General features: G+C 35.1%; 1 protein-coding gene across 12 annotated transcripts in view; it reads right to left on the bottom strand.

The window, feature by feature from the left end:
• Window positions 1-15,819, bottom strand: part of NF1 (neurofibromin 1) — a 260,201-nt gene that overhangs the window by 202,690 nt on the left and 41,692 nt on the right. For all 12 annotated transcript variants that reach the window (XM_055388560.2, XM_031010600.3, XM_055388563.2 and 9 more), the window contains exons 2-5: window positions 14,919-15,062; window positions 11,957-12,040; window positions 7,673-7,863; window positions 1,057-1,163 (exon numbers count right to left, since the gene is read on the bottom strand). In XM_055388560.2, coding sequence (XP_055244535.1) covers window positions 1,057-1,163; window positions 7,673-7,863; window positions 11,957-12,040; window positions 14,919-15,062 — 526 coding nt within the window. The remainder of the gene's footprint in view (window positions 1-1,056; window positions 1,164-7,672; window positions 7,864-11,956; window positions 12,041-14,918; window positions 15,063-15,819) is intronic.

The following is a 15,819-nucleotide window of genomic DNA, read 5'->3' as shown; positions in this document are numbered from 1 at the left end:
ATTAAGAAAACAAAAACAGATATTTTGAAAACTACATTGCAGAACTGATGTTTCTGAAGCTAATATAATTCAATCTGTTTTAGGTCAGATATTAAAATTATTATTGTTTGACAATTCCTTAAGTTACAAATAAAAATATGTGTGAACTGTATACGGTTTCATATCTAAATTAGCCAGGGTCTAATAATGCCAAAAACTAAAAAATATTTTTTTGTAAAATGAAATTTAGATATTCATACTCAGTTTATGAATATTCATTGATATCTGATTTACATGAATACATCACTGCTTACCACAGAATTTATCTCAATTCCTTCAGATCATACTCAGTTTATGAATACTCATTGGTATCTGATTTACATTAACACATCACTGCTTACTACAGAATATATCTCAATTCCTTCTGATTGTTTATTTCAATCCACATAATCATGTAAAGTACTTCCCAAGCTTTAAAGTCACATATTAGGTGTTATAATATCCCCATGTGGAACTACTACTGACTTGTTCTACAAGGAGACAAAACCAGGCAATGGAAAGTTAAGGGACTTTGTAATGCTGTAAAGTCAGTCAGTAGAGAGCTGAAAACAGAAATGTCAGAAATGAAATCTCTGGCTCAATTCATCCTCTCACCATAACATCACAATCTCCTCGTTCCATTCTGCAATAAAACTTTGATATCCTACTACAGACAATCTTTGTAAAGTGCTACAATAGCTAAACAGATAGCTTCTATAATCTATAGCCACCCTTGAGAGATCAAATTCCAGAAAAATGAAATAATAGCACCCTTGCATTCTCTGTATTGAAAACAAAAATTGTAGTTAAGCAAAACTTTCCATTGCGAAGATTTAAAATGCTCATTTTCTCTACTGCATTATTTTCAAAGATTGAAAAATAATTAACCATATGTATTACTGGTTATTTCACAAGGAAATGTCATTATAAAATCCAGTTTGGTGTTCTAGTTCAGCACAATTAATATAATTAGTACATTCATGATACTAGTTTTTGACCCAGTGATTTTTTTCAGATATATTATACATTTAAACTTACCCTTCAGGAGTCGTTTTAATTTTGCACAATCCACATTGATATACTGTAACAATTCTATATCATGAACATCAACATTGTCTTCTGAACAAACAGTTAATTCCTGTAACCTAAAAAGTAAAAACCAAAATTAACTTATCAAATTAAGTATTAGGGGACAGGTGTGGTATCTCACACCTGTAATCCCAGCACTTCAGGAGGCCAAGGCAGGAGGATCACTTGAGGCCAGGAGTTCAAGACCAGCCTGGGCAACATAGCAAGACATCATCTCTAAAAAAAATACAAAAATTAGCTGGGCATGATGGCACACACCTATAGGCCCACCTACTCAGGAGGCTAAGGGAGGAGGATCTCTTGAGCCTAGAAGTTTGAAGCTGCAATGAGCTGTGATCACACCACTGTACTTCAGCCTGAGTAACAGAGTGGGCCCTATCTCTTAAAAAAAACAAAAACAAAAAAAGTCTTAGGGTATCCCTAAATTCTGAATTCAACAGATTCTTCCCCCAAAGATGAGTTCATAAGAGTAAAGACACATATAAAAATAAGGCAATAAATATTTCTTATAAAAACCTAAAGGAACATAACAAACAAGGGATATGATAAAAGAAACCATGATAATCCAGTAAACATAGCATCGCAGCATCCTTATCCTTAAGATTGAGGTGTCTAAATATTTCCGACTTTCGGCCAGGGTTCTTTGGGAAAATTAGTTAATTCCAGGATGGGGGCAAGAGATATACAAGGTGAGGGCAGGTCACCTTGGGCTTGAAAACAAGGAAACTATCAACAACTATCAGAATCATGTCAAATATCACACAGGTATGCACTTTAGGCATCTCAACTGTCAAAAATGGGATAATCTGAGGATCAAAAGAATTATGTCTACAATGGAAACACATACAATAAATTAAAACACACAAGCCTGTTATAATATTGAAAGAAAAAACTTCATGGGTAACCTTTTGCAACTGTTAGGGTACCAACTCATTCTGATAATGAATAATGAAAGTCAAGTCTGTATCCTGCATTCCCTACATGGACTGTATTGCAAGATAACTAAACACACAACGAAGCAAAAATCTTTCATAGAAGTCACAATTTTAAAATAAAGAATGAATGACAGACTAGAAAACTTTTCATTTTGCAGCCCCCAATGAAGTGGAATCCAGGCAGTGATCATCAGTGATTACTAAAAACATTAGGAAAAATTTATGGGAAACTGTATAATGAATACATAATGCTGATAACATCGAAATCCAATCACTGATCATAACATTAAAAGTCAATAACAGGACATGTTTCCTGATGTGATTCATTAGGAACCACATAGCATCATCAGTAAAGTATTCTTGTCCCCCCCAACCAAATGAACCTGAATCCAATGAAACCCAAATACAGAATGTAGAAAGGCAAATAATGCAGTCCAACAAATAAACAGCATGGGAAAAAATGGAGAGCAAGGTGAAGAAATGAAGAAATGATACTGATTAACAGAGGCTCAGGAGAAATATCAACCAATTCCAAAGTATGCATCCTATTTGTATGTTAATTTGAACAAAACAAAAAAGCCATTTCTGAGATCATGAAAAAACCCACAAATTTGGCAATGCATGATATTAAGGAATTATGATTCTTGATAGGTATGACAATATTATAGTTAAATGCTTAAAAATCTATTTATTAGAGATATATACTGAAACATTTACAGGTGAAATGACGTCTGGGGTTTGCTTTAAATTACTGAAAAGCGAAGAAGAGAAACCATAGCATGCCAGAAACAGTTAAAGCAGAGTAAGAGATGCATGGGGATTTGAAGTACTATTCTATGTGTATTTTTTTATTTTTCCACAATGAATAGTTTTAAAAATTCATATTTCCAATTACAAGTAAAAGTATAATTTGAATTAAGACTAAAACTATAATAAGTAAACTTGATTTTACTAACTTCTACTTTTATCAACTAGATTTTTGAAACACGAATGAAACTTTATATTCACAGGGTACATTTACTTTGTATTTGCAAACCGAGTAAGCCTTTTTTCATTGCACTTTTCACAGTTTGTACATGTATTTATGTAATTATTTGCTTAATATCCCTACTTCACAGTAGAACATAAGCTTATAAGGACAGGAATATCTGTTTAAACCCCAGCTTCTCTTATGTTGAATATGAAGTTATCACAAATGTAGAAACACTTAACACTTAACAAATATGTAGATATTTTTAAACTGATAAACGAAATTCACTTAGCCTAAATGTTAATAAAAGGAATTAAACTTTTCTTCCATTTCACACCAACAACCACAGCGCTCAGATTTTCAAAAGTTGGTATTGCTAATCTATTAAATCATGCTACCTAATGAGGCATACTCATTATTCATATTAATAGACATAAAAAATATAAGCAGCACAATTAAATTGTAAACTTTTATAAATGCAGCAATAGAGCTACGGTGAAAAGGCACAAATACTACATGGTCTTATAATTTATACGTATTAACTTGAATTTCAATCATTTAGTGCAATTTGCAAAGGAGTTATTAATCATCACACTAAACCTTCAGTTGATAAGAATGTAATCAATCCTATTCTTCCTTCTCAAATTCTCCTTTCACTCACTTTAGCTTTAATTAGACTACAGCTAACAGTACAACTATTCTAAGCACTTACATGAACTCTCTTCCTATCATCAGGGTAAGAAAAGCTCAGCATTTCAAGCTGGGAATGAGGTTGTCCTCAATGCTAAAAATTCCACAGCTGCTGCAAAGAGCGTAGAAATATGGAGTACGGCTCCTTAGAAAACACAACACCATAGATCAGCAACACCAACTTCTGAAAAGTTGACTCTTGTGGTTGTTTGTGAAAAACGGGAGAAAAATTTTGTCCCTTTTATGGTCTGGTACCCTTATAGAGAGCAGGTATTTTGTGAAGGTTAAACATCATTTCCGAAGCAGAGAAATCAAATAAAGGGTAGTCTGAGCAAAAGAAATGAAGAGTAGAAAACCTATCACTAAAACAGCTAGAAAGACTAGGCATACTGAAAGATATTTTAAATGTATAGGTCCAGAAAAGAAGAAAACTGAAAACCAGAGAGTTAAGTGCACGAGTACATGACCCAGCCCTGCAACAAAGGAAAGATGAGTGAGGTTTTTGATCTCCTTAACCTAGGAGCTTGGGGCTTAACATCCACATGGAGACTGGATATAAAAGCCTTGTACCCTAATAATTCAGGATTCTAACTTGGGCCCTGCATAAAACATGAATAGAAAGAACAATGCACTCCCCCTGCCGCCCCCACTCCCCACAAAAAGAAAAAAAGAAAAAAACCTACCAGCACAAAGAAGCTTAACTGCTCTGCCTAAACTTTGGATAAAGTGAAAAAAGTCACCTAGAGCTGTTTACCTTCTAAGAGTTTAGGGTTCAAATTTATACTGCCCATACAGGCTGGGACTGAGAAATTAAGAAAAAAATAGCTCCAGAACTGGGCACCTGGCAAATGCAAATGCAAAACCATCACTAGAACACTCCCTCAGCCAAAGCCTACAAGGATTCTCAAAGAAAATACAGGCCACACTAAAGATAACTTTGCAATCAAGGATTCCAAAACTGATGAAACAATTCACTATGAATGAATCAGCACAAACAAATCAATATTAAACAATACTAAAGAGAACGTAAAATACGTTTTAAATGATCAGAGACATATAAAAAAACTGAAAACTATTTTTAAAAAAAGAGTAAGAAACCATAATGAACAGATTTGTATAGAACCAAATAGTAAACTGTAAAGAACCAAATGACTTTTAAAGTCATTGAGTTTTCTGCTTCTGGTGGTATATCAAATTAGGTATTCTGAAGCACCTTCTCACTACAAAACAACTAGATCAACTGCATTTGTGGAGTAATTCTGTGGAGAAAGCAGTTACTCCGCTACATAAATACTATAAGCCACAGAAAATGGTATACTCTCAGAGAAAAATAAAGCTATCTTAAGATTTATAGCCAGCCAGGCATGGTAGCTCACACCCTGTAATCCCAACACTTTGGGAGGCCAAGGCAGGAGGATCCCTTGAGCCCAGGGGTTCAAGACAAGCCTGGGCAACATGGCAAGACCCCGTCTCTACAAAAAAATTAAAGAAACTAGCCGGGCATGGTGGCACGTGCCTGTAGTCCTGGCTACTCAAGAGGCTGAGGTGGGAGGATCTCTTGAGCCCAGGAGGTTGAGGCTGCAGTGAGACATGTTCACATCACTGCACTCCAGACTAGGTGACAGAGAGAGACTGTGTCTCAAAAACATAAAATAAATAAATCTATAGCCTATCTTCCCCTAAAGAAAAGTAAAGGTCAGAAATATAAAAACCAAATCTTAATCTTAAAGGAGAAACATTGACGGGGAGAATGGACAAACACGAAACATCTTCATGATACTGATTCATCTATTATATATAAAACATAAGATCAATCTTTAGAAAGAACTACCATTCAAGTCACACACATATTTTAAGTCACCTAATACTATGACGATGACAGCATAAGATGTTCCCACCTAAACTAAACCATCATAATGGTCTTTTAGGTGAGTGATCCTTCAATAAGATCAGCTCCTATTTCTGACACAAGCTAAATGAAACTGAAAATGCAGTTGTCTGAAACAATGTTATTTCACAGATGCCATTTCTGAGCAGTCTGTCCTCTGAAAGCTAATAAAATTTTAGACACTTGGTTTCTATTCTGGCAACAGTGAACTAGATTCAGGAAATAAACAAAAGTTGCTTATTTTTACATGTGCTAATGCTGCAAAATCCCATAAAGTAAAACCTTTGGTGACTAGAAATTTTCTAGAATTTTCCAAGGTGGCACATTTGTTGTGTTCTATAAGGCAGTTCATGCATTGATAGACTAAAAGACATTTGGGTTTTTTTGTACCACTTTCTACCTTTAATTTAACAGGTGTTTCAAATAGTAAGGCCGGCCTAGCAGTCACCTAAATGAAAAGGGTTTGTGTTTTTTATTAAATATAATTTTCCACCCTCCTACTCTCTAGGTGTTTGTTACCTTGCTGACTCAACCACTGTATTATTACTCAGAATATAAAACGTTACTGCTCAAAAGATTTCATGAAAACATTTTTCTATCATATAAATATTACCCAAGATTATCAATAATATACCATTAAATAAAACTTTAATTTTCTTTGGATCAAGAATTGCATTGAGGTTGAAAAATATTGCTGCCTAGGATCTTAATTATAGAAATGTCATTGTTGATTAAAAAGATTGCAGGACTCTGAAGTTAATCAATTCCCCCAAAAAACCGTAACACAAATTCTCAAATGGTGATGTATGTTGTCTTTCACACCTGCTGGAAAACAACAAAGGAATCAGTAAATCTGAATAATCAAAGTCCACTGTTCGTACAACACTGACGAGCCAAAGATGCAGGCACCAACAAAGAGGATTGTTTTTCTCTATTCGGTATTAGTCTTCGATTCACGAATCACTAAATAATTTGTGCTATAGTTTCTAATTAAGTTAATAACCCATCTGACTTTACTTGCCTTAGAAAGACAAATCATGTGCATAACAACAATTTGCAGCTACTTGCTACTGTCACTTATAGTTCTATCCCATAGGGCACTACCTATACTAATTTCTCCACCTGTAGGTAGCATATCACAACTAATGCTCAGGATGATTTTGAGTCATCAATAAAAGCTTAAATTATATTTTTGATACATCTTTAAAAACAGAAGTATATTTTATAAAACAGATTTCATCAAAATGTGGCTAAAATAGATAGGGAAGCAATCTGGTATAGTGAAACTAATATAAATTCTGAAGCCAGCCTGACTTAGAAATTTTGGGTCCTCCATTATTTGGCACATCACCTGAACTTTTTTGAGTATTAGTTTGCTCACCTGTAAAATGAGGGAAGTATCATCAAGGTTACTGTGAGGATGAGACAGCAAAGGAAATGCTATAAATACTCAATAAATGGCAGTATTTTACATACATTTAAAATGCAGTCCACTTTCTGGAGAATTCTACTTTGCAATTATTCACCTCCTTGTGTTTTCACATCACTTAGGTTTTTTTGTTTTTGTTTTTGTTTTGTTTTTTGGTAACCTAAAATCTTGTGATAAAGGGTAGAGTTGTGAAAGTATTTGAATTCTGACTACTCTCATTAATTATTCCATCTGATTGGGTAGTTTCATTTAAAGGGATAATATGTTTAAAAAGCCAAACCAAAAGTTCATACCTAGTATTGTTTTTTAAAGCCTGCTCATGGCAGATATTTTTATCTGAAATTTAGACTTTCACATTCATAACAGTGCTCTTATTTAATTGCACATATCAGTATCAAAATATTATGCAATTAAAATGTCAAAGATATTAATGCATAAAATTTCTACGAAAGCCCAGACAAACTCATTTCTCTGGAGGCTGAGGTAGGAGGATCACCTAAGCCTGGGAGGTCAAAGCTGCTGTGAGGGGCAACAGAACTTGTCTCAAAAACAAAAAAACCTCATTTCCATTAACTTTATTTTTATGTAGACAAAAAACAAAACTTCTAATATTCATATTACTCCAGTAGTCCCATGTGGATTTACACACTAACCTGGTAGAAATGCGACTAAAGACTGCATTGAAGTTGTTGCAGCTGAGAGAAAATAAAACCCCAGAGGCAGAATTCCGAAGTTCAGCTGCATGCTGGTTTCCTTCACGACAGGTGTGAAGAAAATGGCAGATTTCTGGCAGCAACTGTTTGACCAGCATCGTTTCATCTAATCTCATTGTGTCCTTTGGTTGCTAAAATAGAAATAATCACATTATTCTAAACTTTAATTTTACCTGTAAACATTTTCTATTATGAAAATTTTCAAACACACACACAGAACAAAAATAATGAACACCTTACATACACACCACCTAGATTTAACAACTGTTAACGTTTCATCATATTTGCTACATCTGTCTATAGATAGTTTAATAAAGAGGATGGTTCCATCTCTGACCCCATAATCACAATTAAAGTTCAATCCCCCTGCCATCCTTACCAGTCCTCCCATTCCTGCTTGCTCTCTTGTTCACCAAACGAGCCCTTCCCTGGGAATCCCCAGTTTGCTGTGAGTTCTACAATTACAGAATCGACTTAATTCATATTGATTGATGAGTGCATTGTGTCATCTGTCTTGACATTTAAGTAAATTCCTGGGTGAGCCATCACACTTGCTTTTGTGCAGACTGACCAAAACAGACACTACCTACTCAAAGTAATTTTATTTTAGTTGAAATCTTTTCAAAGTAAATTATAAATAGAATACTTCACCCCATGTGCCTTGGCATCTCTTAAAAGAATTTTCTCTAATGTAACTTCAATACAATTAACACACCAAGGAAAAATAAACAATTCCCTTGTATCATATAATACCAAGTCTGAATTCAAATTTCACCACTGACCCCAAAATGTCTTTCATAGGCATTTTTATTCAATAAGGATCCAAAAAAGCTCACCGATTACAACATGATGTTTCCTTAGTTTCACTATTCTATGCAAGGGCACAATCTCAGCTCACTGCAACTTCCACCTCCAGGGTTAAAGCGATTCTCCTGCCTCAGCCTCCCTAACAGCTGGGATTACAGGCGCCCGCCACCATGCCCAGCTAATTTTTGTATTTTTAGTAGAGACGGGGTTTTGCCATGTTGGCTAGGCTGGTCTCGAACTCCTGACCTCAAGTGATCCACCCTCCTCGGCCTCCCAAAGTGCTGGGATTACAGGCGTGAGCCACCACGCCTGGCCCATATTCACCACTCTTATTTCCCATGACTTTAAGTGGGCCAGCTGCCTTACAGAATGTTCCATATCCTTGATTTAATTATTTTCCAGTGACATAGGTTGATTTGCTTTTCTAGTTACTATATTGTGTATTTTCTTTCTTTTTTTTTTTTTTTTTTTTTTTTTTTTGAGACGGAGTCTCACTCTGCGGCCCAGGCTGGAGTGCAGTGGCACAATCTTGGCTCACTCCAATCTCTGCCTCCTGGTTTCAAGTGGTTCTCCTGCCTCAGCCTCCCAAGTAGCTGGGACTACAGACATGTGCCACCACATCTGGCTAATTTTTGTATTTTTAGCAGATATGGGGTTTTGCCATGTTGTCCAGGCTGGTCTTGGATTCCTGACCTCAAGCTCTCCGCCTGTCTCAATCTCCCAAAGTGCTGGGATTCCAGGCGTGAGCCACGGCGCCCGGCCTGTGTATTTTCTATAAGCTAAAATTTAAACCTAATTGTCTGATTAGATTGAGGTTAAACAGTATAGGGGATTCACTATAGGTTATATTACATCACACCATGAGAACATAAGGCCAGGTGGTCCTGTTATTGACACCAAGTTTGATAACTTTGGTGTTAACAGTGAAATCTCTACTTTGTAAATATATACTTTACAATTAACACACAATCAATGGATAAGCTATCCTGTAGGTATGCTGTTCCACATTACTATTTCACCTAACAGTCTTGATAACTACATGCAGATAAGAATTTTAATAACACTGAGCAAGATGGCAAAGAACAAAAATGTGTACAATTGTATGCTACGTTCAATTCTGTAACTGCAATCCAAGCACTCTCAGATGCAAATACACTGAAACATAGGGACAGTACATAAACAGACTTCACAAAAACCTGTGAATTCACATTACAATGCCTATTTCTTGTTTATAGGCTAACCAAACAATACAGATGTTAACTCTAACAAATAAAAATCTGAGAAGTATTAAATATTTTAAATAATAGTCATATTCACAGGAACAAAAATACTTAAGATTTCTCAAATTCTACAAAATTGCACTCATAACATATTGGTAAGTATTTTTCTTTCACTTAAATATTCCAACTATGTATATGACAAACATGTACTTGTGAGCTCAGTTCTTCTTAAACTGCCTCAATTTACTTTGATTTAAAAGTAAGAATCAAGAAACATCTGTAAAATCACTGAAGGAAATAAAACAATTGTTCAATAATATAAATAGCATTACTTTTTAAATAGTAAATTTAATGAAAAAGCATACACATTTTTCAACAGTAGAGCACGGCAAGATAATATACATTTTATGCATTACATAAGTTATACTAGGCCCACTTATTAGCATTTCAATTAGGCTATCTTCAAAGAGTATTAAATCAAACAGAGGCCAATAATATCGGTAATCATTCTCCAAAATACATTTATTATTACCTCTCAATTACAAATGTTAATGGAGAAAAGCTGTGAAACTGAACAAGGCAATAAATGACCCCACGCCCCACCATTCAGTCATGGGTGTGGCTGATATACTGGTAATTTGCAGTCAAAGTAATAAGACCACTGGAAAAAACTAATCAAGAAAAGTTTAAAATTTGCCCACCTTCCCAGTTCCATCATCCTATGTAACAGCTCTTTTGCTCTTTCACTCCATTTTACACTTGAACAATAGCATATCACAAGTTAACGGAAAATACCATGCTAAAACAACTAGCTCACCTTCTATTTTAAGTAGAAAACTTATAAACACTGTCTCCACAATTTTGGAATATGGTCAAGTGTCAATAAGAAAATTTAAAATATTATGCTTAGGGCAGGCACAGTGGTTCACATCTGTAATCCCAGGAGTTTGGGAGGCTAAAATGGGCGGATCACTTGAGGATAGGCGTTCAAAACTAGCCTGACCAACATAGTGAACCCCCATGGCTAATGAAAATACAAAAAAATTAGCTGGGCATGGTGGTACATGCCTGTAATCCCAGCTACTTGGGAGGCTGAGGCATGAGAATAGCTTGAACCCAGGAAGTGGAGGTTGCAATGAGCCGAGAGGGTGCCACTGCACTTCAGCCTGTGCCGCAGAGTGAGACTCTGTCTCAAAAGAAAAAATATATATATATTATGCTTAGATTTTTTCGCTTACAGCCTTCCCTAGGGATACACAGTTGTGTATAATTTTTTTTTCAATGCCCTATCCCAATGCTTCCACCAACACTTCTCAACCACACTATCAGTCCTCATATAATAAGGTCTCTTTCAACTAATTCACTATAGAGAACTGCAACATATGTGAAGAGGGAAGCAATTCTGAATAAAAACAAAATTCTGAATTCTGAGCCAAAGGAAGAGAGAACATAAGAAATGAGTTAATTTCAATACACATGGATTAGGCAGATCATTAAAACAGAGGTATTTAATTTATATATTTATATAAACTCTTACCATGTTCCAGGAAGAATTAAGGATAATGATGTATAGAAATACTTTCTTTACACAATAGAAATACTCTTGAAAAAGTTCAAATTAAGTCATGGTTGAAATACACTGTGGTAACAACTTACAGGAAACCAGAGAAATAATTGTTTGGTACTCTCCACCTCCACATACCTATCGCATATGTGTGTGTCTACATAAAACAAGTGTTCTCAAGGTAACATCTATCCTTAATAGGTTTAATTTTTAAGTTCTCATTTACATAAATTTCAAAAGTAGAATATTAAAATCATATTCATATAGGAGGAAATACAAGATTACTCTTGGACTTCTGAATCGCATTCTCCCACAACTCTCTGAGAGATCCGTTAAATCAAATAGTGATCTCTTCATAAAATATTTTCCTAAAAACCTGAGAGACAGATATGTGGCTGAAACATAACATTTTATACGTAAACTTCATATCTGTTTAATTTACAAAAGATGAGAAAATTTTCTCATGAAAAATTGTCTGTCACCAGGTCAGCTATATTAACAAAACTCATATTTATATGTCTCAGACAAAAGTCCATATGACTGTCCTCTTGGTCCACATCTGTACTTTGGGACATAAGATCATTCTCAAGATTAAATTCACAAAGCCTGCCTACTTAAGATCAATTTACTTACCCCAGCAAGACATTTTTCCAGTGTATCCAATATAATCAACTGAGAGAGATATAAATTTTTTTCAGCAGCTTCTCCAAATATTCTCTAACAGAAAAGATATTCAGAACATAAAAGTTAGTTTCACTTTCTGCTACCAATCAACACACATCTGAAAAGTGAAAGACTAAAAGATCAACAATAGTATTCTATTTTACCTCCCAGATTATACTATACTTAAATATATTATTTCTGATTTTATCCTAATCCTCATAAAAACTAAATTCTAAGGCAAACAGAAATGGCATTTATTAGAGTCTGCCATTAACCTTGTAACAGTAAAAGATGCTGTTTTGCTTCATGCTTTAAAAATATGTAGGATTTAGACACACATATAGATCTGTACCAGAATCTTGAATTGGGGATTTAACTATACTTTTATGCCACGAAATGATCAAAGTCTTAATTTTTATAGCAAAAACATGCTATAGCACCACAGTGAATTTTAAGTACTCACTATCCTCAAAATAAATACTACATATGTATTTATTAACAAGAGACTATGGTTTTGAAAACTTATTTAATAAGCACTAAATGAACGCCAATATAACAATGCTGTTTTGTTTTGAAAAGAGGGTCCCAAATATTAAAATATTTCAATCTAACTGGGAACACAGCCACATATTCATATGTGCAAATACTAATCTGTGCCCCACACACTGCAACAGAGGAGCTACAAAAAATGTTAAATGTCTTTCCGTAAATCTCTTTACGTATTTATAAATGGTCCTGCTTTTGGGGGGAAAATACTAATTTTTTCCATAAAGAAGGTAAATGATTTTCTACACCTCCAGTTTATTAGTTTTGTAAGTTTAGGGTATTGTGTAAGCAACTTTCTTAAAAGGAAACACACCAAGGATGATGCGAACAAAAAGTTAAACACCACATGCTCTCACTCATATGTGGAAGCTAAAAAGAGTAAAAACTAGAAGAGAGGGCACTAGAGGGAAGAAGGGTCGGGTAGGGAGAATCGCGGTGGGTAGAGATTTGTTAAAGGATACCGAAATGCAGCTTTATAGGAAGAATAAGACTTAGTGTTCTGTACTACTGTAGAATGACTATGTTAACATTATATAGTTAACTTTTTTTTTTGAGACGGAGTCTCACTCTGTCACCCAGGCTGGAGTGCAGTGGCGCATCCTGGCTCACTACAAGCTCCGCCTCCCGGGTTCACGCCATTCTCCTGTCTCAGCCTCCTCAGTAGCTGGGACTACAGGCACATGCCACCACACCCCGCTAAGTTTTTGTATTTTTTTTTTAGTAGAGACGGGGTTTCACCATGTTAGACAGGATGGTCTTGATCTCCTGACTCGTGATCCGCCCGTCTTGGCCTCCCAAAGTGCTGGGATTACAGGCGTGAGCCACCGCGCCTGGCCTACAGTTAACATTATATAGTTTCAAATAACAAGAGAATATTCAATATTCCCAACACAAAGAAATGATAAATATTGAGATGATGGATATGCTAATTACCCTAGTCGGATCACTATGTATTATATGTATTGAAACATCAATATGTACCCATAAACATGTACAATTACTGTATGCCAGTTAAAAATAAAATAGAACAAGAGAAAGATTATCTAAAATATGGGAATAAGGCAAAAAGGTAACTTCATGTCTTTTCAATGTCATACTAGAATATTATCTAATAAACCTAAGGACCATCTCAAAAAAAAGGAAGAGGGAACAATCTTCACAATCTATAACCAGAAGTTGTTTCACAACTCAATACAAACAAATACAAACTGGGATTATAAATGCAGGCTGGGCGCGGTGGCTCACACCTGTAATCCCAGCACTTTGGGAGGCCGAGGCAGGAGGATCACCTAACGTCAGGAGTTTGAGACCAGCCTGGCCAAAATAGTGAAACCTCGTCTCTACTAAAAATACAAAAAAATTAGCCGAGCATGGTGGCACATGCCTGTAATTCCAGCTACTGGGGAGCCTGAGGCAGCAAAATCACTTGAACTGGGAAGGGGGAGGTTACAGTAAGCCGAGATTGCGCCACTGCACTCCACCCTGGGTGACAGAATGAGACCCTGTCATTCATTCATTCATTCATTCATACATTCATAAATAAATAAATAAATGCTAAAGACCAGCAGAGAGTTCAGAGTTAATCAAGAAAAATTCAGATCAGTTGCCATGAACTGAGTATGTTAGTTTGAAACAGCTTAGAATGGAGATGTTAGATAGGAATTTAGAGAGAGGAAGGGATCACTTGAGAAAGACAAAAGATGTTATATGTTCAAAGGTACAGAAGGAGAACAGTTGGAGTACTCTGAAGTCTAGGAAACGTCAATCGATTTTAGAAAATGGGAAGAAGAAAGAAATTATGAGCTTTTAACAGTGGAATTATTTGATGAAACTGGTATTTGAGAAAAACTGTTTCAACAACAGGGTGAGTACTACAGAATCTGTCACAGGTTACAGAAGGAAGAAAAAACACATATCTTCATAAAAAATCAATCCACATTTTAGGACTATGAGATCATATTTTATCATCTACTTAGGGCTGGGACAACCATACGTAAATTCAAACAAGATGCTAAAGAAAAATATGTGTAATGGATTACTGTGGTCAATTCGTGTATGCCACAAAAGCTCTATGAAATCCTAATTCAAGAAACATACTGGAAAAGGAGACATGGTCACAAAAGATAGGAGATGTTTCTAAGGGAAATAATAAATTAAAATGAAAATTACAGTTACTTGTGCTCAATGAATCTAAAATCCAGCTGATTAAAAATTTGATAAAATAAAATTAAAAGGTTATCTGTGCTAGTAAACAAAATAAGATTAATGGTTATATCCAAAGTCCACAGAAAATCACTTTCCACACTTCAAAATATGCTGTTCTAAACTTTTTAATCAAAAAGAAAAGAAAGCAAATTCCCCAAAACACAGTAACCCAAATACTCACCATATTGTTAACATTCTTTAAAATAGTAGTGAGGCCGCTTATAACCAAAGAAAACTTGTATTTGGAAATATTGATTAGACATTCCTTGTTGTGCTCAGTACTGACTTTGGTATGTGTGTTCTGCTGTCCTGTTTTTATTGGAAGCTGAAAAAAAAAAGAAAAAAAAACACGTTAACAGCTTATCCTTAAAAACGACCATAAATAACTTACTTGCCATTGAAAATCATGACGTTTTAGGAAAACTGCATCAACCACAGATACCTATATTTGCATCTCAAACTCCGATTTTCAATCAAACTCCAATATATGATACACAGATATGTACATTTGCATCTCAAACACCAATATATGATAGCATTTATTATAGCAAATCTTAAATTCTTTGGAAACTTCCATTTTTGCAGCTTTCTTTCTGGAAGTCATAAATCTCTATCTACAAAATTAAATTCTTTATCCAGCACTATATAAGAAGAAATGATGACTCACAGAAACAGAGCTATTTCCTTGTGGCTAAAAATTATTTCAGAGAATGTCTGCAATAAAATGCATACAACCATTTCCCTTATCCATTGAACTCAAACACTGAAAGAAAAACAGATCAAGAAAATCTATGTCCTAGACTTCTTGTCAATAATGGCAAACAACTGCTGATTGTTCAGAAGCAAGAACAAACTATAAAACCTGGGAAAAAAACAGTAAGACTGACTCAGTAAGATAAGCACCCTCAGCTACACAATTGAAGGGATAACAGAACACAAGTAGATAAATCCCATGAGAAAAAATATTCTATGAGAAGACCACATTTACATTTCTCTGTGAATGAGTTAAGTTCCACTGTCTAGAAGTTCATCTCTACTCTGCTCAAAAATAGCATTCTGTATTTAAAGCATCATGGACATAC

The sequence above is a fragment of the Gorilla gorilla genome, chromosome 4, assembly GCF_029281585.2.
Source record: "Gorilla gorilla gorilla isolate KB3781 chromosome 4, NHGRI_mGorGor1-v2.1_pri, whole genome shotgun sequence".
Taxonomy (NCBI): domain Eukaryota; kingdom Metazoa; phylum Chordata; class Mammalia; order Primates; family Hominidae; genus Gorilla; species Gorilla gorilla.
This window is presented reverse-complemented; position numbering and strand designations above follow the sequence as displayed.